Source organism: Colias croceus, chromosome 15 (genome assembly GCF_905220415.1).
Source record: "Colias croceus chromosome 15, ilColCroc2.1".
In the NCBI taxonomy this organism is placed as follows: domain Eukaryota; kingdom Metazoa; phylum Arthropoda; class Insecta; order Lepidoptera; family Pieridae; genus Colias; species Colias croceus.
Window position 1 is genome coordinate 8,539,614 of NC_059551.1, and position 26,070 is coordinate 8,565,683.

Below are 26,070 nucleotides of genomic sequence, written 5' to 3' on the forward strand. Positions count from 1 at the left end.
GCATATGTTGACAAGATACCAAAACAAATTACATTTCCCAACGTATAGAATCAACAAAGCTAAAAACAGTGTAATATTTATGGCAATTAAAATATATAATAAAATACCGGACAATTTTAAGGAACTACCAGTAAACCTTTTCAAAAATAAACTGACGAACTGGCTAATGGTAAAACAATTTTATGACATTGAAGAATTTATGACTTTGAAGTAGTGTAAACTGAATTGTGTGTGATAAGTGAAGTGTGTAGTGTAAATCGTGTAAATCGTAGTGCGTTCGCGTAATTGTGAAAATTGAATTGTGTGTACATTTAAATAATTAGACTAATTAACTTTCTTTTTTAATATTTGCACACCCAATCAATGGGTAGAATGTATTAGCCACATAACATTGTAATAATTAAAACATCTAGAATCTGTAACTACATTCTTGCAAATAAATATAATTTGAATTTGAATTTGAATTTGATAAAACCACGCAACATATATTGTGTGATTAAAATTAATAAGAGAGATACAATGAATTATAGGGTGATATAACATACTTCCAGAGTAAGGTACTTTTTTTCCTGGTACCGTTGAAATGAAGCCAAGTGATGAAGAAATGTTTCATAAGTCATACCCCCATAGAGTAACTTTTACTTTATACATAGATAATAATATAAAAATACCCTTTTGAATGACCCAGAGCATTTCTCAGCTGTAAGATTACATTAAATAGTTTTGTCAGATCCATTCATCACAACATAATTCGGTTACAACTTTTGCCGCCCCAATTTGATTTTAATCGTAAATTTTCAGGCCAGTGTTATAAGGGTGCCCTATATATTTCCATAGATATAGATAATCCCGACTCTTTATTAAATGTATTTATTTTAAATTAACTTCCGCCCGCGACTCCGTCCGCGCGAATGTTGGTCTTCGCGTGGATGGTTTTTTTCTCCATTCTGAGTAACTCTAAAAATGACATCTTATAAAAAAATTTAATCACATATTTGGGATTGGTATCGATCCAGTAACAGCTATTTAATTTTCAATGTACAGAATTGACCCTTCTACAGATTTATTATAATATGTAATAAAAAGATTTATAGTTTAATGTTCAAAGTTGAGAAAAAGAAATATTATTCTGGAATATTTCACAATATTTTATGTCTTAAACAAAGACCATGTCTTTACTAAAAAATCTACTTTAGCATAATCTTTAAGCTAAAGGAAAATCGATCTATTTATAATACCAAATGCTCCACTGTATTAGACTTTATTGAATATGGAGCGTTGCTAAACCTTAATTTTCTAAAAGCTTTAGAAGACAATGATTTTTTCATTCCCTTATACACATAGAGAATTTGGGCTTCCATGTAATTCCATTATAACACTTTAATCCAAAATTTACACAGTTGCCGTACATATGGCAAGAATTTATACATATTATACTATATATATAATTTATACGTACTAGCTGCTCCGCGCGGTTTCACCCCCGTGGCTTCACTCCTGTTGCCCGTAGCGTGATAAAATATAGCCTATAACCTTCCTCAATAAATGGGCTATCTAACACCGAAAGAATTTTTCAAATCGGACCAATAGTTCCCGAGATTAGTGCGTTCAAACAAACAAACTCTTCAGCTTTATAATATTAGTATAGATTACTTATTACGATTTTCGTAGGCCGGAAAAGCACCTAAGAATCTAGGAGGGCGAGTGAACATGGAAGATGACCGCTTACTATCAGATGACCCGCACCACCCTTTGCTTGTTCTGCTATATAAACATTATTAAAATCATTAACAAAAAACGTTTTTAAATATTTTCAAATAGACATTTTAAGAGTATATCGAGGTTCTTACATTCCTCCTCATTCCAAATTCTTAGTTAGTAAATAGAATTGACCTGAATTTACATTCCAGTTCCTCGTCTGCTACCCATACCCAGTGGAGTGGGGGGACCAGTACCCAAAAGTGATGGTCCTGCTGAAGTTCCTCGTATACTACTCCATGCCCCTGGCTGTGATCGCGATGTTCTATATCCTGATGGCGAGACACCTGGTACTGAGCACACAGAATGTGCCAGGGGAAATGCAGGGGACGCAGAGACAGGTAATTGAAAAATGTATAATCAATATAGACTATATGTAGGTAATTGAAATAATTTCACTGCAAAACGTGTATTGAATTTCTCGATGTAAAATTAAATTTGAATACTTTCTTTATTACACTACAGTTTATAATATTTGGTTTGTCTTAAATTGATTGATAGAATACGCCGTTACCTTAAACTCAAACTCAAATACCGATGAAATTGAATAATCAATTCATGATCATAGAGATTGATTTTATCTTAGCGTTGAAATTACTCAGATTGGTGAATTGTGGGCTTAATTTAAATATTCTTATCTTATCCGTATTTAATTAATACATATTTCATCCTTACCGTAGCCAAATTTAATAAACAAAATCCAATATCCTCGTAATAAGGACAGATGTAGCCCAAACGAGGCCAAAATCATTAAATATATCACTTTAGGCTCGATCACATCAGCCCCCCTAGACAAGTGGCTTTCTATAAGCGTAACGTTTGATAGAATAGATTATGAATGTATGAGATTGACGTAAGCTGTCGATACATTTATCTACAGCTTATGTCAATCTCATACATTCATAATCTATTCTATCAAAAGTTACGCTAAACGAAAGCCACTTGTCTAACCCCCCAGGTGAGTTACTAGCTATGAAGCAGAAAACTATCTTCCATTTGTTGTTCTTATTAAAGAACATTATTATTCACTATAATCAAACTGAGTATTTATGCCATATTTTGTGTTTATGAATGGTATTTTTATAAACCAATACTGATACAAAATGTGCCTTTAAACTATGTAAACCGCTACGCGGTGCGGTGTGTTTGAAACGTTTTTTCATTTCGGTTTTCTATTCTAGCTTATTATTGTATAGACTACCATTACACTATTTGACTATAGATATGAAGTATGTTTATAATTTAATTTAGTTTTTTGTGTTGTAATTCCTATAATATTTCGATTTCTTGTTAGTTTGTAGTATTTAATAAATAAAATAACGTATGCTATAGTGTTCTTTATGGCATAATCCTGCTATTTAACTGAGTCTTCATAAAATGAATGGACGAGTTAACTCGCTAAACACCACGAGGCTTTAAGATGAAAGTCACGGACGAACTAAATAGTATTAGTTCTTGTATTTACATCACACGTTTGGGTTGTTCTTGTTTTACATTATAACTATTTGATTGTTTACGTGTTTATTTGAGTTCACTAAGTTTGTCTAGGTGATCATTAAAAAATATAAAAATTAAAATATGTTTACTTATATACCATCAAAGACTAGGGATACTTAACAATTATTTTATAATATGATTACATAGGCATATATTTCTCAGCTGCCTACTGAATTCGAAGGGAATTAGTTATAAGATAGGTGACCCAACGTTTGCATAATTTAATGTGGCCTCAACTTGCTTTTAGTATTAAACATTTATATATACTAATGTAAAATGTTATTAATGTTCTTACTTAAGTTCACTTAAAAATTAATTATATATTCCATTCATTACATATTGCTGTACATTTCTGAGAAAAATGTTTAGTAAAACGTAAGAAATCAGTGGAAATCTTTACATTTATTGGAGTTTCGCTTGAATATTAATTAGTTTTTAATTACCTCGTTACACTGATTTCACTAGAACAGCAAAACGTTAGTACAACTACCCGCCGCGGCCGCCGCATTTCATCGCAATTCGCAATCCATGTTTTTAAAAACATAACGGTGATAAACATTATAAATTCAATAACTGGATTGTTATAAATTCCGCAGAACCTATCTACCTACGATCATTTATAATTTGCCACATACATTTATTTATCGGTAAATCAGAAAAACACACAATTAGAGCACACAACGCAAAACGCAACGTAAGGCCCTACATTATAAATTTTCGTAAATATTGCCTGTAGGTTAAGACACAGTAAATCATTTTCTAACATCAAAGTACAGACAGTCAGCACATCCCAATAGTTAGGTATGTATCAATGATAAATACTTACTTACGCCCTTGTGGGAATTTGTCGGAGACCTTTTTATAAGTTTTATCTGAGGATCGAATACCTTCTCTATTATTACGCTCGATCTGTTCTCTATAGCCCTATTATAAAAAAAGATAACAAACACACTTTTGTAATGAGAAACAAACAGACTATGCACTGAAAAAATATTTACGATTACATTATACTTTTACTATAATTTCAAAAGAGAATTTAGTAGTTACATTTTTGTCAATAAACAATCATTATTATCCTCATAATCTTTTATATTAAATATTGCAATAAGCTCCCAACCAGCAAATATGTCCTATAACAATAACTTACAGCACTAAAAAGCTTTTTAAATGACGTATAACAGTGTCGCGGTGACAAGCTTGTTGTATATTAGCGTTTAATGAGATGATTTTGCTCTATAATCATACACAGCAGATTTGTCCCATAGCAAGGTGATGTAAACGTTTATATCACTATTTTATACGGCGTTTATAGAGCAGCTCTTATCCAGATTTTGATACAGCAATAACAGGGTGATATTATCACATAACAGCGCTGGTGGTCTCTTTTTTACAGCAAATTAGTGCAATAAACGATTCTAGGGTAACCTTTATAGTCCCTTGCCTATAGAGGCGTAAAAAAATCTACAATAGGACAATTTAGTGTTGTAATGGTTTTCCTTAAGTACAGATGGAGCATGACAACCGCCCGTCGCCCTTGTCAAAGAAAATACGAAATCAAAAACAAATACGTCGCTGCACCAGTGCTATAGCGCATAAAGTGTCATGCAATACGTCAAAAAGGGTTTGCAATTTTAGTAAAAAAATGCCGTTTTGTGATAATAAAACGCTGTAAAATTTCTTCCCGAAAACAAAAAAAAAGATTAAACATCGTTTCACAGGTTTTCTGTAGATTATTTGGCTGATTTATTTCTTTAATACGAATAATAATTTTACAGATATGAAGGAATACAAAACTTCAACGTATGTTGCCAGTATTTTGAAAATGAATTTGCCATTTTTATTGGTAAAACGGTAAAATGGTTAAAAGATCTTCAGGGTAATGCTGTTGGATTTTTCGATCGTGAATGTGATTATTTGTATAGTGCACTAAAGTTTCATGATAATTATTAGATTATTTTAATAAGCATAATACATTATTTTGTTACTTTTATAAAGCTTAAAAACGTCATAGTCGTTTTCGCTAGCGATTTAATTTATGTGAACTCCATGATGGATATGATGAAAATAAAATGTCCCGTATTCTCGACTAAAAACAACCGCTATTCGTATTCATATATTATGAAAAATAAAAAATAATATAATGGGGAATATTCATGTTTTTCTTTTTTGTCTTAAATTAATAGTTTACTATTTTATAACGTAGAAAAAAATATTAATGGGCTTCAAAATACTCTAGATATTTTTAAAAATGAAATTTAAAACTTTAAAAAAATGTAAGGAGTTCAAACGCCGCCATTGTGCGCGCGCTTTGCGTGACGTCACATGACACGTCCAGTGGGTGTTTACCTTGTGTTTACTATGGAGTATGGAGTGATGATTCATACAATGTCGTGTCAAATGACGTCACATTTCGTTCGACCAGTGGTGGCGCGTTCTGGCAGTTTGAATTTCGCTCACTTATTTTGCACTTTTTGAATATTATTTTAGGGGTTTAAATAAAAAGTAAATAAAAAAAAATCCTTTTCATTATAATATTACGATAATAAGTATTCGAGAAAAAAATATTTTAGGCCATTTAAAATTTTATGCATATTCCCTATTATTATAGTTAATATTGAAACTTTTTTTATGTAATTTATTTAATAAAAAATTGAATACAATTATTTTGTCCATATATAGCTTTAGTAGGCAGGTACTTTATGTAATAAAAGAATTTAAATAAAAATTAAAACTTGACTTCTCATTTATGTATATAGCCTACGTCACTACCGCCACTAACATAATAATTCAGATCATTGCAATGAAACCTCACAACTCAAAATCGGTCCAACGGTTTATACTGCAGGGCGTGTCAAAGAAATATTATACATACATCCATAAACTCGAAAAACATAACCCTCTTTTGTCCGTAGTCGGGGAAAAATTTGGGAAATTTTTCAATATCTGGCAACATTACACGCACACAGAAGCACCGTGTACGTACAGCGCAGCGGCGAAATGACAGCACACATAGCTTTATTGAAAATGACGATAAATTATTCGGTTTAGTTCGGCAACGCTCCATCTGTCTTTTATTTTGTAATCTAAGTTATTGCTATATATATTATAGCACTGTGAATCTTCATGGTAGCTGAAACTCCATAATAGAGCAATTAGGTGATATATCCGAGTTTTATATCACTTCTTTGTAACCTAATTGAATTATATTAGTGTTTTTCTGCCCATTATAACGCAGTGGTGTAATAGCTGAGTGGTCAGAGTTATAGGACTGTTTTACTGTATAAAAGAGTTAATAAATCTGTTATGTAACAAAAACGGCGTATTAATGTAGTAAAATGCGACACTTACGAGAGATATACGGCCTATAAGAGAGTTTCTTTCACTTTAAAACAACAAAAACCTGCCATATTGTCAGCACCGTATCGTAAATAATTGAAGGGTTCTATTTAATAAAATCATGGATTTAGAACATATTATGTAAGACAAGTAAGTAAGGATTGACAGACAAGACAGACAAATTCAAGGTGAGGCTTCGAATACGGACAATGATTCCGTACAATCTGTTACATCCTATGAACAAAACCAAGTTAACAGCCATCATGTGGTTTGTGATAATTCAGAAGCAGACCATTCAGACTCAAGTGTTCTGCTTGATACTTCGGGATCGGAATCTAAAAATCGGAATTTACACTAGAAAATACAAAAATAAAAACCGGCCAAGTGCGAGTCGGGCTCGCGCACAAAGGGTTCCGTAGCAGCAAATATAATAAATTACAGTTAAATCAACCTATCTCAAAAACTATAAGAGATACTTTGATCAAACCAAAAATCGTTGAAAGAGTTAATTAGCATGCATCACCTCTATTTTTTTTAGAATTTTATACCCCGTAGTTATAAAAATAGAGGGGGGGGGACATACTTTTTACGACTTTGAGAGCTGATATCTCAAAAACCGTTCACTTTAAGAAAAATGTTTTTTAGAAAACTTTATATCATTTTAAAAGACCTTTCCATTGATACCCCACACGGGTATGTACATCGAAAAAAAAAATTTCATCCCTCAGTTACATGTATGGGGGGCCCCACCCCCAATTCTTTTTTTTACTATTTAGTGTCATATTTTTGTAGCGGTTCATACAACACATATTCCCATCAAATTTCATCACTGTAGTACTTATAGTTTCCGAGTAAATCGGCTGTGACAGACGGACAGACGGACAGACGGACAGACGGACATGACGAAACTATAAGGGTTCCGTTTTTGCCATTTTGGCTACGGAACCCTAAAAATGTTATGGGTTTTCTATTTACATCAGGGAACCCTACTAATTTAATCCAGTTTAAGGCATGACAGTTGTAACTAGTTAAAGCTACGTTGAAACTACGTTCGTTAGCGGTTGTATAATAGCCACGGAGTTTCTTTTTGGCATCCTATACAGCAATTTAGTGTAAAATTAGTTTTTAATTACTTAAAACTCAATAATTCGAGGGGGGCATTAAAATAACATCGTAATTATGCATATAATCTATCAGTAAAATTTCATTCGCCAGTCAGTTTATGTATCTAACATAATTAACAGCGTAACAAAAATAAATACTCGACACCACGATGATGGTTCCTATAGTCATTTACTCGTATTATCAACTGGTACACGATTTACCATTTTGTACTATAATTGTAGCGTCGCGGTGGCTCGTACATTGCAACTTCGTGCTACAAAAGATTTGCGGTTACTCTTAAAACACAACTTCGCGCTGTAACAGCATCGCGGTTCCTTTTATATCACTTCTTCGCTCTATAACAGCATCGCGATTCTATAAGTGTACTCTTCTATAGGTCCAAATGGCATCTGAGTTGCTGCTACAGCAACACAATACCATCAAATGGCTTTATAAATGCGCCACTTTGGGGTTTATACAACGTTCATATCACCCTTATAGGACTACCAAATAGCACCTCTGAAACGTTCTTATATCCCTTCTATAGAGCAACGATTTGTTGGTTGGGCTTAACCCTGACCTTTAAAACAATTAAAAATGTTCACAATCCCAAAAAAAAAATATATAGGTAAGATAGAATAAATCGTATCATGATTTAAGAAGAAATTAGCTTTCGATGCGGTTCATTAAAAATGACAATGGCTTCGAGTATCAATTAATACGGTTATATCATACAATGTATGGATTAATTTGATCGGATAAAGATATATCGTAACGTTCATTACAACAATATGTGTATATTTAAATAATAATTAGACTAATCAACTTTCTGTTTAATATTTGCACACCCAATCAATGGGTAGAATGTGTTAGCGACATAATATTGTAATTTAAAGATCTATAATTTGTACTACATTTGCAAATAAATATAATTTGAATTTTGAATTTGAATTTGAACAAAAACAAAATAAAATTGATAGCAATTTCACACATAAATAAATGTAGGAAATAAATGAAGTTTACTTTACTTTTATAGCATTTTCTATGAACAATTCCTTTTCCTTTTTACATGAACATACTAAAACGTTGCTACAATAACAAGCGATCTTTGGACAAAGGTTTTGGCTAAAAATAAATTTTAGCGGCATTCGTATAGGTATCAGTTAGAAAATTTATAGCAACGTAACACTAACACTACCTTTTCAGTGCCAACACATGAAAATAAAATTCGGCACAGTCCAAATTAAAAGTAAATATCAGCTCCATAAATAAAACACAACCTAAATGGATGTTGATTGTTAAGAAGTTTCTTACACTGAATAACTTTAGACGTTACATCTCAAAATGTACCTATTTACTTAGCTTTAAAGATTATTTACATTCTTCGACTAAGAATTGAAAACAAAATACGATACACTCTTTACACGCTCCTATAAAACAGTGCGAGTGTTACAACTGAAAATCTTGAATTTACACTTTTTTGTACATATTTTTTTATTATTTATTTCCTATAATTCATTATAGCAGATATTTTTTAATTGAAGCACGACTTTTTGCTTGAAAGTCGTTGATTAGTGAAGCGTGGCACTCAATGCCACTTTCAAGCGTCGCCATCTCGCTCTGATTAAAATATGAAAGTTTACACTAATAAATTATTTTATGAGAAAATATTTTAAAATTTTACATTTTCTATTGGGATATTTATTATACGATATTATAAATCTGTGTGAGTGTAATTCTCTCCAAGTAAAGTTACAACAGTCGTAAGTAGAGAGTCGCTACTTTAGGTAATTAATGTATATTATTTTTCGTATTTTATGTGTGTAGGTATCCAAACCTATCTAACAGTTAAAAAGAACATACAACAATTTGACATAATTTTCCTATAACTTGCTTATAATACAACATACAGATATTTTTAGAACCTGTATATCAATATGCGTTGTCAGTACAGCAGATAAACATGAGTGTGTTTCTCTTATAGCGATTAGATAATTCCAGTAGTACTTCATATTATCATCAGATATGAGGATCAACAGAAGCTTATCTTAATGGCCTATTATTTGCATTATTATTTACCTTTACGGTCAATATGTAGAAATAGAAAAGCTTCTGTAGCGTAAGTTGTTTGTTTAGTCACAAAACCATCGTCTTGAATAAACAATAGTAATAGTTCGGTGTAAACAACAAGAAATTCGTATTTCTGAAGGAAACGTTAAGAGCTTAACATCTTATAATATGCATGTCATCACACTTTTAATGAATAATATATTTCTATACTAGTGGTCCGCCCCTGCTTCGCCCGTGGTACATCGCAATAAAAGGTAGCCTATGTCCTTTCTCGGGTATCAAAATATCTCCATACCAAATTCCATGCAAATTGTTCAGTAGCTTAGGCGTGATTGAGTAACAGACAGACGGACAGAGTTATTTTCGCATTTATAATATTAGTATGGATAAGAGGCATTCTATTTTTGTCAAATGATCAATTTATGTTTTCTATTGTTTCTTATTTACTGCTTGTTTTTGTTGTAAATCTGAGCTTTTTGAGTGAGATTGCCAGCTTGTCGTTAATATTAATGACACCACTTTTTCAGTACATATTTTTTGGTCAGTGGTTAAAAGATGAAAAACATTTTTGAACCATCTCAAGCCACATTATATACCTACATTTTATAGAAGAATATAAAATATTCTCTTTCAAAAATAAATATTTTCAGTATTATCTTTACATTTTGTCTTCAAGACCGAATTGATGAAAGGTCCACAGTCTAGTACTGTTTAAATAATCTAAATACACAATTAAATTGTATTAAGCCCAGTGTGTGGAACGGGAGGGGAAACGGGGCGTCGCGTCGTCCATCCGATAATGAATAGAACATAGACTTACAAATGTTAGGAAAGTACAATAAAAGCTTAAAAAATCATTTAAAAATTATTTTTTGCGTTATGCCAAAAATCGTAGATTAAATGTTGTTACTTATGATGTTAGCTATCTTGTCCTGCGAGGTTGCCGGTGTTTTACAAATAACCCTGTATAAAAGTTAAATATGTTAGATTTATAAAAACTCTAATACGCTTCAAAAGTTCGCAAACCATTTACCCTTGCTGTATAACACAATCTCTCAGTACCGATAAATCGATAAATTATGTTCAATCCATAATAGTCAACCCTAAACACTAAGAAGTGTTCAAGAAAATACCTATATTATGCCTAACCAAATAACAGTATCCATGGGGATCTCAAAGGATTTGCATTATACATTAGTTATATTCACGCCAAACTACAAACCTTCATTTACAAAATATATAATTACAAAATATATAACGACTATAGAATATATATACTACAGGATAAATTCAAAGCTTGAAAGCTTCTTCATACAAGTAATATTATTAATTTTGATAACATTATATCTGAATTAGGACACACTGTATATTATATAATTTGCAATTTGATCAAAATCTGTGGAAAAAATAAACATGTTTTATTTAATAAAAATATATATCACTAGCTTTCTGCCCGCGGCTGCGCCCGCGCAGTCAAAGAAAAACCCGCATAGTTCCCGTTACCGTGGGATTTCGGGGATAAAACCTATCGTATGTCATGGGGTAAAAAGTAGCTTATGTCCTTTCTCGGGTATCAAAATATCCCTATACCAAATTTCATGCAAATTGGTTCAGTAGTTATGGCGTGATTGAGTAACAGACAGAAAGACAGAGTTACTTTCGCATTTATAATATTAGTATGGATTAAACATAGTCTACATAATATTTTTTAAATGTATAACTACATATTTAATTTACTTTTATTGCATCGATTCACTTTTATAGTTACATATGTATGCTTAATCAATAATTATTTATATTTTGCACTTACATAGACACCTTCAAATGCATTGAATATTCAGTCGGTAAAGTGCAAATGTCACACACAGGAGATTTCCCATCAGGACGATATCTGACTAACATATTTTATACTTCAAACACCTCAGGCAACGGACGTCTGACGTTGTGACTGTAAGATATTGTAATATCGTAAAATCTATATATATAAAACTCAAAGGTGACTGATATAGTGATCTATCAACGCACAGCCCAAACCACTGGACGTATAGGGCTGAAATTTGGCATGCAGGTAGATATCATAACGTAGGCGTCCCCTAAGAAAGGATTTCCCGAAATTCTTGCGGGAACGGGGAAAAACGGAGATGCACGTACAAAGTCGTGGGCGGAAGCTAGTGTTAAATAAGTAGCTAGAAATGAATAAGTGCTGTGGTTAAATAAAGAAGCGAAAGGCTCTGGCTTCAAAGGTGAAAAATATTGCTTTGATTGAAATTGTCAAAAGTAGGCAAAAGGCGGTCAGAAAACTTACCACCAATAACATTTATTTTCATTAATTACTGCATCCTTTCTTTGGTTAAATATACAATCCTGTGGTAGGAACCGTATGTTCGGACTTCGGACGTAGTTTCTGAAGTTAGCTCGTTCAACCAAACAAATAGCACACACTCCTCAGTTTTAAAATATTAGTAAAGAATAAAAAAATTATTTCGATATTCATAAATGAACATGTTATCTAAAGATACTGTAGCTTTTGCGATTCTTAATAGATAAGTCGACTTTAATCTGCTATAAATAATTTCCCAAGTGGAAAACTTAACCACTCTGGATATAATCTAAGCTCAACTTTTAACCCGCAAATTAAGTTACGAACTTAGTCATATCATCGTTAACTTTATTAATAGTGTTTACATTTTAAGTTAAGATTTTCTTTTAGCTTACTGGCTATCTTATAATATTTTCAAAGGTCATTCATTCTCTTTAGTTGGGACATTTCATTATTTTACCGATTACGCCAGAAAGAGGGTTATGTATTTAGAGTGTAGGTGTAGGTTATTTATGTAGAAACAGTGTAAGAGCCTTGATGTATTCTAATGTACGAGGATATAAACACAGGCTTTTTTTTCATTGATCAAACTAAAAAAAAAACAAATCATAGTTTATGTAGGTACTTACATAGATAATATTTACACCGCAAAAAAAGGCAAACTCATAGACTAAATGTAGGTAATTATCTAGGTTTCTAGATATAAAAATAACACGGTTTTAGTTAAGTAATAATTTAAAAACACAAAGCGCTTTATATTATATAATTCATTATTTCTCTCCTATATTTTATTTATTTAAAATATTTTGTTACAGATGCGAGCGAGGAGAAAAGTCGCGCTTACAGTACTAGCTTTCGTATTAGTATTTGCAGCCTGTTTTCTTCCAACTCATGTCTTCATGTTGTGGTTCTACTATTGGTAAGAATTATTTTTATAATTATTATTTTCTTATAATTTAGTTTGTGGGTCCTTCACGTTAAGTGAAGCTGTATTCGTTCGGGTTCTTAAATCTTCCATACCAGTTACCTATTATAGAATATTAGAAATGTCTTATAAAAAAAGGAGATTAGAAATAATATACACTCACAATTTGCTATATTTATCAAAATAAAATCTACAATTTACTATGCCTATAAAATGTACCCTAAAGTGTTATTCATACACGTTGTTTCCTCCGCAATGTTATAACATTTACTGTTCATTTATTACTAAACGAACGCAAAATTGTTTTATTTTTTTCTTATGGAAATACAAAATAAAATCACAGTTGACAGATATATACTACGTACATACAGTTAGGAAACTAAGCCCCTGCGATGAAATTATGACGTATAGCTATAGGGCTGTTACCTTTTTGATATTTAACCGACTTCAAAAATGGAGGAGGTTATCAATTCGGCCTGTATATTTCTGTTTGCTTTTTTTCACAGTTGACTTTGTGGTAATTTTGAGATTAAAACCCGTTAAAATTAAAAAATGGTGTAGCCTAAATATGAATTTACAAGAAGAAACAATCTCAATAAAATATATACCTTGTAAAAGTAAATAGGTACGTTTTTTTCAGTGCTATATTTCGAAATCTTGTCTTTTTTGGACGCCGAAGGCTATTTTAATGTAGGTACCTACCTAAATTATTTATAATGCTTGATATTTGTATGATACATATAAGTATTCAATAATTATTTTAAACCAGAATTAACAATACTTGTATGTAGGTATACCTACTAAATTATTTTTAAAACGATAAATTAAATTAAATTAAAAAACACAAAATATGCAAAAATAAATTAAAATTATTATTATACGAACATAGAACCTCCTTTTATATAACCTTTTTGTTTTAGGATGAAAAAGAAAATAGTTTGACAGGCTTAGTGCTTGACAAAGTGGTAAAGTCACGTATCGATAAAAATACAATAATTATTACAATATCTATCTTTTTCTTCCCTAATATTTACGTAATAGGGAATATGCATAAAATTTTAAATGGCCTAAAATATTTTTTTCTCGAATACTTATTATCGTAATATTATAATGAAAAGGATTTTTTTTTATTTACTTATTATTTAAACCCCTAAAATAATATTCAAAAAGTGCAAAATAAGAGAGCGAAATTCAAACTTCCAAAACGCGCCACCACAGGTCGAACGAAATGTGACGTCATCTGATACGACATTGTATTCATCACTCCATAGTAAACACTAAGGTAAACACCCACTGGACGTGTCATGTGACGTCACCCAAAGCGCGCGCACAATGGCGGCGTTTGAACTGCTTAAATTTTTTAAAAGATTTGAATTTCATTTTTAAAAATATCTAGAGTATTTTGAAGCCCATTAATATTTTTTTCTACGTTATAAAATAGTAAACTATTAATTTAAGACAAAAAAGAAAAACATGAATATTCCCCATTATGCACATAAATTTAAACAAGATTTTTTAAGGTTTCCATTTTTTAGATTTTCGTGCTCTTCTAGATTGCGTAAAAAATAGATGCGGTCTTTAAACAGACTGGACTCCTAATAGGTACTATTTGTAGCTATCATTTTGGTAGAAAATATGTCAACATAATTTAAAACTCATACTGCCATATCTATAGAAATTAAAAAATAGTCTCTTTTTAACTTGTAGTCAGATACGATACAGATATATATTTATTGAAAGGGCTACAAACTGAAACAATCGATATTTATTTAATGTGAAATGACATCACTTTAAACTTTTTTCTATACTATATTCAAAATCTGTGGATGTGTCACCCGCTACTATCGATCCCCCTCAATACCCTCGAAAACACGCTTTATGGGGGGGGAGCCATTTCGAAAATTTTGTATGAAGTTTCCTTACTGTATGTATCTGTATATTGTGATAAAATCAAGCACCCCGCTGTGAATCGTTTGCACTTGACATGTCGTAACCCTGAACAACCAATCACAAAGCCATTTTAACAACCAATGATTTTCCCGACCTTTGACAGCATTATCGCATTGTACGGTTGGCAGAAAAAGAAAATATTTATTTTACAAATGTCAACTTACCATATTGATTTTCTTATCTCTTTGCTTTCATTCTTGTTATATTAAGTTGTGTTTATAATGCCTTTAATTCTAATATTATTAAAAATATTTTAGGCCATGTAGCAAGTGGAATTTTTAATCTATTTTATATCGACTTTTCTGCTAACGCTACTACGAAACAATTTTCTTTCTTCACTGAGCCATTCAGACAAATATTATTTCATCCTGAAAAATGAAGCATCATTCCATATTTATAAATAATATCAATCGAAAATAATAATTACATAGTTTTAATGATGACATTTCTATGCTATTGTTTCATGATTGATTGTTAGATAAATAAAATGATAAAAAAGAGCGTAGGTATGTGCCGAGCTCACGTGTAGGAAGTGAAACTTCTTTGGCAAGATACAAAGCTACCAAATTCGTCACCTTACTCTATGACGTGACAGTATTCTTGCTTTACGCGACCTTGAAATGTTACTCTCAACGCGCCTAAAGAAGTTTTACTTCAAAACTTACTTTTTAGTGTACTGTGTGTATAAACTTTTAATAAAAATCAAGTCCACTAAGCTATACTAGATTTATCCAGATAAATAATCTAGAACATTCTCAGTCCCACAGCACAATACGACTTCAATGCGTGGTGGGCAGCGCTACGTATAGTGGGATTCTGCCTGTCCTTCCTGAACAGTTGCGTGAATCCCATCGCTCTGTACTGTACTAGTGGGATATTTAGGAAGCATTTTAACAGGTATTTAGAAAATTACTTAGTACTTAATAGCATTGTACCTATTTGTTAGAATACCTACTCGTTCTTAGTTACCAAACCTTTTCTTTAGAATTTACTGGCTCAATTATTTAAATTTTACATGTAACAGAGATAGAGAGGCTATAGTTAAATACCTACTTATTGAGATTGGAAATGGCCAAACCAACTTCGCAAAGGACATAATAAGTAGGTAGATAAAAAAGTCTATTATATTATGTAGCAACCTAGATTCAAGAAGTTTATTATCTCTACTCAAAACTCAAATCTTATGTCACTATTAAGTCCATTCTTTTGAGATATAAACAGAAAAACAGAATAAAAAGCCTGTGTAATAAATAGCATAATTTCTTTTATTCTGCTTTATAAATTCGAATTTAAACGCAATTATTGCGAGACGATCAGGAAAACAAGTTAATCATTTAAAAGTGAACAATTTCTGAACGTTATCGACAATATTCAAATTAAGCAAATGTCGCATCAAATAATGTAATGGAAGGATGTTAATGCCTGTCGAAAGCATTTTAACAACGTTTTAACAATTCAATTTGATGCACGAAATATCAGAAAGATTTTCAGGCACAAATTTAATATTAATTATATTATTATGTTTTCAAAAATAAAGTTAAAACACATTATTTAACACTGTCTCAAGCTCGCTGTTAGTATTGCTACTTACGTGCTCATATGTATGTATGTATGTACATTGTATTTATGTGTGTATTTATTATATGTATGTATATATTATTATGTATTTATTTTATTTATCCACGATAGCTGTTTACATATATGTATTTATTAGTATATATAAATGTTTATTAATATATGTATAAGCCATGAAGAATGTTTATATTTGTAGTACATATTATTATAATAAAATCTTTAATTTTTAATTTATTATGCACCACTGTCCACCATACTCAGCATTTGTCCTAGTCGATTGGGTTGCCTGGCAGAGATCGCTGTCAGCGATAAGGCCGCCCTCTGTACATTGTTAATTAAGTTATTATGTGTTTTAAATTGTCCTATATGGTGTACAATAAAGAATTTTTCATTCATTCATTCATTATTATGTTTTACTGTTGTACGGCATGGCCTATTTTATGTGCATCGTAGTTCAAACTTTTTGATTTTCACCCATTTATTTTTATTCTTTAAAATGATTACATGGCAAACACAATACCAAGAACTCAAGAAGGGTTCTAACTTCTATCAACTCAATCAATAGATGCATTACTAGGATTAAGTATTTGTGTTTTCGTTGACGGTAAAAATCTAAAGAATAGCATCAATTACTTAACTGATTGACTAGAGTAGATAGTGCAGCTATATAGGTAAGAACCTAATACAAGTACAGAATACAGATAACATTACATTTTCAATCACAGTGAAATAGCAAATTAGAGTCGTTTCCAAGAAGTCAGCCGAGCGTAATATATACGACGAACCTTCTGTGACACAGTTTGTACTTACTAACTAAATAAAAATATTTAGATACATACAAAGATTGAAGTCAAACGATATTATAGTGGTTATCATATATTTTCGACATTTAGGTGTAGTTTTTCTGTCAGTCACGTATGATGCATTCATAAATAGGAAGAAAAACAATGAAAAGATTTCCGTTTTTTCATTCCAAATAACACAAACACTCAGCTTGATCACCCATCCTTGACCGTGCACAACATTCCTTAACCAAAATTGATTAACAATTTAATATAATAATTAATAACCAATGTTACCAGATATCTCTTCTGCCGCACTCCTTCCACACACGGGACGAGGGGCTCCCTCTCTCTGTCGACGTCTAGAAGACTCCATTCCAGCAGAAAGACCAACATCAGCATGGTTCCAAGAACGTAAGTAATTTTTTTAAACTCGAAGTGAAATAATAATCTAATTAAAAAAAATGTGTGCGTGTACACAAGTAAGAAGTGATACTTCTTTATGACCTTATTTTTCAAAAAATAATTTTACTATATGCAACTTTACAGAAATACGTCAAATCACGCGTGGTAGGGATAAGAAAAAGATCGCGCGTAACGGAAAAATGTCACGCGTAACGAAAAAATGTTACACTAATTTTTTTCCAACCCCGATAAAGAAGTTTCACTTCAAAAAATTTGACAGATTTAAACCGCGGTTTATTCATTACTAGCGTTCCGCCCCGGCTTCGCCCGTGGTACATATTTCACAATAAAAAGCCTATGTTCTTTCTCAGGGTCTAAAGATTGTCTGTGCCAAATTTCATCAAAATCGGTCCAGTAGTTTATGAGCCTATTCATTACAATCAAACAAACAAAGTTTTCCTCTTTATAATATTAAGTGTAGTAGTGCCAAAGCTGACAGTGATCTTGTAACTAATGGAATTACAAAAAAAAAGATTTTAAAAAGTATTCCCGCGTAGGAAAATCTAATATATAAAAATCAATGCCACTTTTCGTTGTAATTCCATAACTCGAGAACGGCTGAACCGATTTCGATAATTCTTTTTTTATTATATTCCTTGAAGTACGAGGATGGTTCTTATGTAGAGAAAACGTTAATATGTACCACGGGCGAAGCCGGGGCGGACCGCTAGTATCTTATAAAATTTCTTACAGATAATGAAAAAAATATCAATGAAATTCATATGAAATTGAAAACGCAATCTCGAGACAAGATTCGAGTAAGCATTTAAAAAAATATATTTATTTATTTATTTATTTATTTATTTATTTCGAGAACATAATGGCTTACAGTCATGCCAAAGCGCCACTATGCTATACAATACAAAATTATTATTAACACAATTCAAGTCAAAACACAAAAGAAAAATACTTATAAAACGTTATGATAATACAAACATACAGATTTAATAGACTACAATACAATAGAAATTAATAGAAATAGAAGACAGACAGATTAGACAGATCAGATTATTATTGAATTAGAAATTGCTATCCAGATAATTAATGGCGTACCGAATAAATACAGTCATACTATCAGTGAAAAAGTCAAGATTTTGGTACTGGGCAAGCAAGTCTCCGAGCAACTTTCGTGCTCGCGCGGTGGGCGCGTTCCTAGCGCGGTGCGTTCGCGTGAGCGGCTGTGCCAAGAGGCGGTGCGGCCGCCGCGCGGTAAGCGTGCCGTCCCCACCACCCCTTGGCAGGCTGAGAATCATTTGCTCCAGAACATCGCGGTTGTCAATTTTGTTATGCATTATCAAGTAATAATGCACCACCAACAGAATCTTTCTCCTGAGTGCCAACGTATTCAATCCCACCATACCCAATACGTACATCGATGGATAGAGATGTGGGTAATATCCGTAGCGACGTTTGTATATACATCGCGCAAACTTACGTTGTATCCTCTCGATCATTAAGGAGTATTTTGATTCATATGGGTCCCAGATCATAGCACCGTACTCCAGTTTGCTACGCACATAGGCATTAAATAGAAGCATGGCAACTCTTGTGTCATTAAATTCTGAGGAAACTCTAATAATGAAGCCAAGGGTTTTGTTAGCTTTCTTGCAAATATCCAACATATGTGAATGAAAGTCAAGTCTACTATCTACAATTAATCCTAGGTCACGTATTACATTAATTTTTTCCAATGGAATGTCAAATAAATTATAGGTCATATAAAGAGGAAAACGGGATCGCGAGAAGGTCATAACTTTACACTTGTCCGTATTGAAGGGCAGGTGATTTGTACTGCTCCACTGAGCTATAGCGTTGATGTCTTCTTGGAGAGCTTTAGCGTCAGAATCATTACGAACCTTCAAAAAGAGCTTTAGATCGTCCGCAAACATAAGGCACCTCGCAGCTCGTACGGCACTAGGCAGATCGTTTATCATAAGCAGAAACAATGTTGGACCCAACGTACTTCCCTGACTTACTCCAGAACGCGTATAGTAATCATCTGATTCGTGACCAGAAACACGCACAAACTGGCTACGGTCCCTCAGGTAGCTTGAGAAAAATCTTAAAAGCTTAGGAGTGAAACCTGCCGCAGCCAGCTTCTGGAGTAGAACGTCATTATCAACCAGGTCAAAAGCTTTTTTAAAATCAAAATAGACAGTATCAACCTGGTTACCAATGTCCATTTCAGAAGCAACATAATCAATAAAGTTGATATGGTTAGTATTGGTAGACCGGTTTTTACGAAAACCATGTTGACAGTCAACCAGGAAGTTAGATACCTGTTGATTAATTTGGTTATCCAACATTGATTCAAAGATCTTAGCAAATACAGAAAGCACCGCAATAGGCCTAAAGTTCGAGACTTCGGAACTTTTATCAGTTTTAGGAACAGGCGTAACTCTAGAATTCTTCCAGCGTTGAGGATATATTGCTTTTTCGAGCGATAAATTATATATGTGTAAAAGCGGCTCTTTTAACACTGATACGCAATCTTTGACAAGAAAGGTTGGAATACCGTCAGGTCCTATCGAAGAGCGTAGTTTGAGCCTTTTCATTGCAGCATCTATATCCTTTTCGCGAAGATAATCAATGGTAATCCGCGTTGAGTCTGGTGAGTAAAAACTCGATGCTGCTTCAGGATCCAGCCGCGGATTACTAGGCTGGAAGACTGACTCAAAGTAACGAGCAAATGCAGCGGCGGCCTCTGCCCCTTCAACCTTTACATTATCACACATGAAAGATTCACACTTACGTCTGCTTTTCCTCTTATCTTTTACGTATTCCCAGAACTTAGCAGGTTCGTCTTTAATACTATCTTGGGTTTTTTTAATGTGCTGTGAGTACGCATTGTCAATTAACATTTTAACATGCCCTCTATAGTATTTAAACAGTTCCTTATTAAATATTTTACCCTCAGCCTTGTATTTTGTTAAATGAAAATATTTATGTTTGATATTTCGAATGATCTCTGGAGTAAACCACGATGGATAAACGTATCGGTTACGTAAACGGCACTGCTTTTTAAGAGGCACGTAAGTACTAATGCATTCATACAATACCTGATAGAATGTTTCAACAGCACAGTCAACATCTGTAGTATCCTTTAATTTCGACCAGTTTAATTGGCTTAAGGCTGAGTAGAGTGCACTAAGATCGGCTTTACGAAAGTTCCAATTTGGTGGTGCATTGGGTCGAGATGTCAAAGGAGCTGACTGTACAGGTGGCAATTCACAACGCAAAAAAGATACTTTAACTAATAACGGCGGATGATATGCGTCTGGTTGAACTAGAGGCTCAACATTTCCTGAAACCGAAATGTGATTAGATCCGAGCCCACTCAGTACCAAATCCAAAAATCCGTCATACTTATTACATACATTATTAAATTGAGTCAATTCACAAAATTCACAGAAGAAGTCAAAATTATTTTTTACATTTATACTACATGAGTTAAGATTAAAATCTCCAACTATTATTATTTCAAGGTCAGGATATTGACATATAACATTTTCTATACAATTCAAAACATTTAGATATTGGTGATCATTATAGTTGGGTGGAAGATAAACAACACAGAACAGAAACTTTACATTTTTCCAACTAACAATAGCAAATATTATCTCCATTTCCGACGTAAGCCCATCAACATTTGTAAGTCTGTGCACCGTATAGCAGTCGCGTACAGCTAGTAACACACCACCCCACCCTACATCACCAGCACGGTCAGCGCGCAACACTTCGTATCCAAGGGGAAACAACTCACCGGAAAGTACTGAACTGGTTAGGAATGTTTCCGTGAGAGCTATTATATCACAATCACTCATCAACATATTTTTATTAAATTTTGCCGTTTTCGACCGTAAACCACGCACATTTTGGTAAAAAACCTGTATAATTTTAGTTTGTTTCGGATTTTTGCTTGACACGAAAGTTCTGCCTCCAAGGTTTGATACAAATGTCCTGTGCCCAATTGGATGGGGCCATTACAGACTCAGACAGCTTGGATGGGACATCTAGTTTAAACGACGCATAGTGTCCGCGAGCTTTAAGTGCCTCTACGGTACAAACATCTTCTCCACATATGTTCACGAGATGGGCACGCACCTGCTCCTCAGTAGTACCCTCACGTACATAAAACAAATGAAGGTACCTGCGACGCTCAGCAGCGTGCAACATTGTTGCACCAGGCGCTGCCGTACCTCGAAGCACGTCCTTAGATAGTCGGGCTGGACGTTCGTTATTTTTGTGACCAACTTTGACCCAATCGCTAGTTGTTTCCAGATCCTCTACGGCAGCCGAGCGCTCCAAATAGACAATTGCGTCAGGAGGTGAAACCGTTGGTTTAGACCGGGTAGGTAGCGTACGTTTAGCGAAATCTCTATCCTGACTAGGTTTGCCCTGCAGAGGTGCGGATGGTGACATCGGAGGTACAGCCTTCGATTTTTGTTTAGAGGCTGGTTTAAGAGGTTGTTGCTCCGTTTGCGCCGCTTCAATGCTGCACTCTTTCTGTTTTGGTGACAAGTTGTAATTTGGTTGGTCAATAGGTTTTTGAATTGTCAATTTTGAGACAATCATTTGCTGAACTATTTCACTGACAAATGAACTAACAAATGGACCACCAAAAAAACTCTGCAACTCCTCCCTTATAATATTTCTTATGTCATTTTGATCAATACATTTACATTTATTTGTTGTACTCAGTTCCTGTTTTTTTGCTTTTGGTTGGTGGATCTCTGATTCTGGATTATAGTTTTTAACAATATCAGAATTTATTGAATTTATTTGGGCTCTGGCGCGACTACCACGGGTCATATTTATAGTGTCCTTTGGTGTAAAAGTAGTATTAATCCCGGAACCACTAGTCGATCTAACCGGAGTACCACTGTTGTCACCCTTAGGGAGAGGGCACAGTGGACACAACCATCGATCCTTAAAGTGGGTATCATAGCTACTGAAAGTGGTGTGCGTTATATTAAGACACGCCAGGTCATATAATTTCTTGCATTTACAACATTCCATAAATTCAAGTGTAACAATTCGCTTACCGCATCCACTGCACGACGCGGACGCCGACATCGTTGTAATAATAAACGTTTTCTGCGACTGAGTCGAGTCCAAAGTTCACCGCGCAAGCGATAGGCGCACGCGGGGCGGGACGCTCGGGCGGCGAGACTCAGCTTAGCGGAACGTTGTGCTAGCGATGAATCACCTCGGCCGCTTACCGCGTATTGCAGTGATGAATTAGCCGTTACGAGTTTTGAACGATTTTTTATTTTCTTTGTAGTTTAAATATATCGTGACAATTATGTGAAAAATTTGCACTGTTCGTTAGCCAAAAAAGTTTACTTTATAATTATAGTAAATTTAAGGTAAGAAATTAGACTTACACACTTGAACTTGAAAAAAAATTCGACAGCAAGTTAGAAAGCGACTTATCTCCGTGACGGTTCACGGGTCATATGAATTTTATTAATAAATTCGCTCTCAAATCGGTCATTACTAAGGTCATTACGAATTTTATCCAAAATTATGAACACTAAAGTACCTATCCAGATATTAATCTGAATCAAAATAAACGTGATAAAATAAAACTTACTCATAATTATCTCATTCGATAAAACAAAGGAATATCTGATTTTATTTTGAAAATTATCAGGGCGTATTTAATTTATTTTCGAATAAACTTCCATTAGCCAAGAGCATCGACATAAGATCGACATAATTAAAATGTCAGTTAAACGTTCGCTCCTTTTGTTTATTATTTTCAATTAATTGATGCACATGACGATTGTATCGATAAATAAATCACTGATACTGAATTTATCTTAATGCCATTTTAACAAATTCATTTATTTTTATCAAATTTTTATAAAATATTGGCATCTACATATTTTCGTATCTCTTGCTCTTTACCTTTGAAGAATGTGTTCTATCAATTCCGACTTTACATTAAAATATTCTATGTTTTCTATGGTCACATATAAGAATCATTGATTACATAAATTGTCATAATATATTTCTACAATATAGTTCTTGTACAACATACTGTAAAGAAGCTAACTCCATTTGCGTATATTTTTCACATAATATTATTTTCTCCCTTGAGCTTCAGACTTAATTTACAGGCCCACATTACAGATGTTAAATATTCAACCATTTTATTATCTGTTCTTTTTACAAATGCGTTTCAATTTCGAACTCTTTCGCTGAACTGTACATAATTCTGAATGTTTTTTTTTTTTTGTGAACTTGTTGTGAAATAAAGAACAAGAAAATATATTCAATTATGTTTATGATTAATCTTAAGACCTTTATGAAGATTAAGGGTACCGAATATGTTGGAATATGGTATTAAAAAGTGGCTACATAACAGTAGCTTATCGTGTTTTAATTTAATGTTAATTTTAAATATTAAACAATGTGACTTTTTTTCACAGAACGAGTGTGGGCCGAGACAGCAGCATTCGCCTATTGAACAACGGCTCTTCGAAGCTCTGAGAAAGGCACCGTTCGCGATCCATTGCGAACACACCAGACTATCGTTTTAATATGTAGACCGTTAAATACTCGGAAACAACAACGTTAATGCATTTGTATAAATATCAATGTAAACCAAACACAGCTTTATGCAGCTTAGCTATAAAATCACAGAAAACAATTAAGAAACTGTCAAATGTCAATAGTGACATAAGACCGGATTCAGTATAGTGCCATGATGCATCAGAGATTTATAGAAGCCAAATTGTGTTTATGACTAAAAATTACATATCTGATGGTTCATGAATAATAATTATGCAAGACGAATCTAATCGGAAACCGCTTACAATAAACAAAAATAATTATCACTGTTACCTGCGTTGCACCGGTAACTTATAAATAAAATAATTTATAGATAATATTATAGAGAGCTCTAAAATAAAAAATATGCGTCAAACGCAGAATTTTTATAATTTATTATTGCGTAAAATGTATAATATCAATCTAAGGAAACTAAAAATAAAATTTCGGAACAGTGTTGTGAAACTAATGGAAGCTGAAAAATAGTGGAAATTGGTTTTTAACATTTAAATGTAATTAATGTCGTGATTTATAAGTGGTTTGCACTAAGTTATGTATAAAGTATCGAAAACCATTTACGGTTGTACCAAAAATGCGGACAACCGCGAGCACACAAAGGAGAATGGCGAAACTGGGCCTAACATAAATAAGGCCTTACAGAAATGATAATAAATTTAAAATTCATTATGTTATTTTTAATAATTCTTGGTAAAATATTGACTTCTGATTCTATGGGAAAACAAATGTTTGAAAAAAAAGATAATATGTTCACTAACGGCATTGTTATTTAGATTTCTATGACTACCGGTCTTATCAAGCAGAGATTGTCAGTGCTGTCAGGAGTAAAATAGACGATATATCGATTAAAACGAATGAATATTTATTTTCATTTTTAGTTTTATACAAAATTCAAATGCTTTATGAATCAGAAATATAATTTGACTGCGTTACATATTTTATTTTTAACTTTTTAGCACGCTATTTATTTAGGTAATCCGTAATTCTATACATTTTTACTCATGGCGGCCGCACTTTGTAAGAATATTTCTGAAATGTAGCTGGCCGCTTCAATTTTAATTACAATGTCATGTTTGTCGTTTGACTTTTGACATTTGATTGAGGTTTTTCGTTACGTTACATTCGACTTCGTGCTTGTGGTTAACTTATTTTCTTCATCTTTATCGACTTTCGCTACGTATTACGGACACTGACGATCTCTGTTATTACTACCAACCAACGCTTGCACACCGGACTTTGATTACCTGCCTTTACGACTCACTACTGCTACCCTACCTGGACACCGACTTTACATCCGATTTTTCATTTACAAATATGAACTGCATCAACTGTGGTATTAATGCTAATCGTAACAATGCTATACGTATGCATTTGTTACAAGATAACGCAATATTATCAATTATACAACGGTGGGCTGCTCCTCTAACGGTTAGTGGATTAGTATTATCTAAGGTATTTAGTACTAGCTATTGAAATCAAACAAAAATGTAAACACACATTGTTTTATATATATACTAGTGGTCCACCCCGGCTTCGCCCGTGGTACCTACATGTTTAAACTATCCTATCTCTCAAGTTGGATCGAACTCCACAAGTTGTGCGAATTTTATTATAATCGGTTAAGTGGTTTAGGAGTCCATTGAGGACAAACATTGTGACACGAGATTTATATATATTCACTTTCTTTTGTCCAATTGTAATATTAATTCTTT

General features: G+C 33.1%; 1 protein-coding gene across 2 annotated transcripts in view; it reads left to right on the forward strand.

The window, feature by feature from the left end:
* Nucleotides 1-24,400, forward strand: part of LOC123698255 (neuropeptide CCHamide-1 receptor-like) — a 159,637-nt gene extending 135,237 nt beyond the window's left edge. For both annotated transcript variants that reach the window (XM_045644834.1, XM_045644835.1), the window contains exons 5-9: nt 1,911-2,099; nt 12,901-13,004; nt 15,720-15,857; nt 17,618-17,731; nt 24,220-24,400. In XM_045644834.1, the coding sequence (XP_045500790.1) occupies nt 1,911-2,099; nt 12,901-13,004; nt 15,720-15,857; nt 17,618-17,731; nt 24,220-24,280 (606 nt within the window). In that variant the 3' untranslated portion in view covers nt 24,281-24,400. The remainder of the gene's footprint in view (nt 1-1,910; nt 2,100-12,900; nt 13,005-15,719; nt 15,858-17,617; nt 17,732-24,219) is intronic.
* Nucleotides 24,401-26,070: the final 1,670 nt, after the last annotated feature.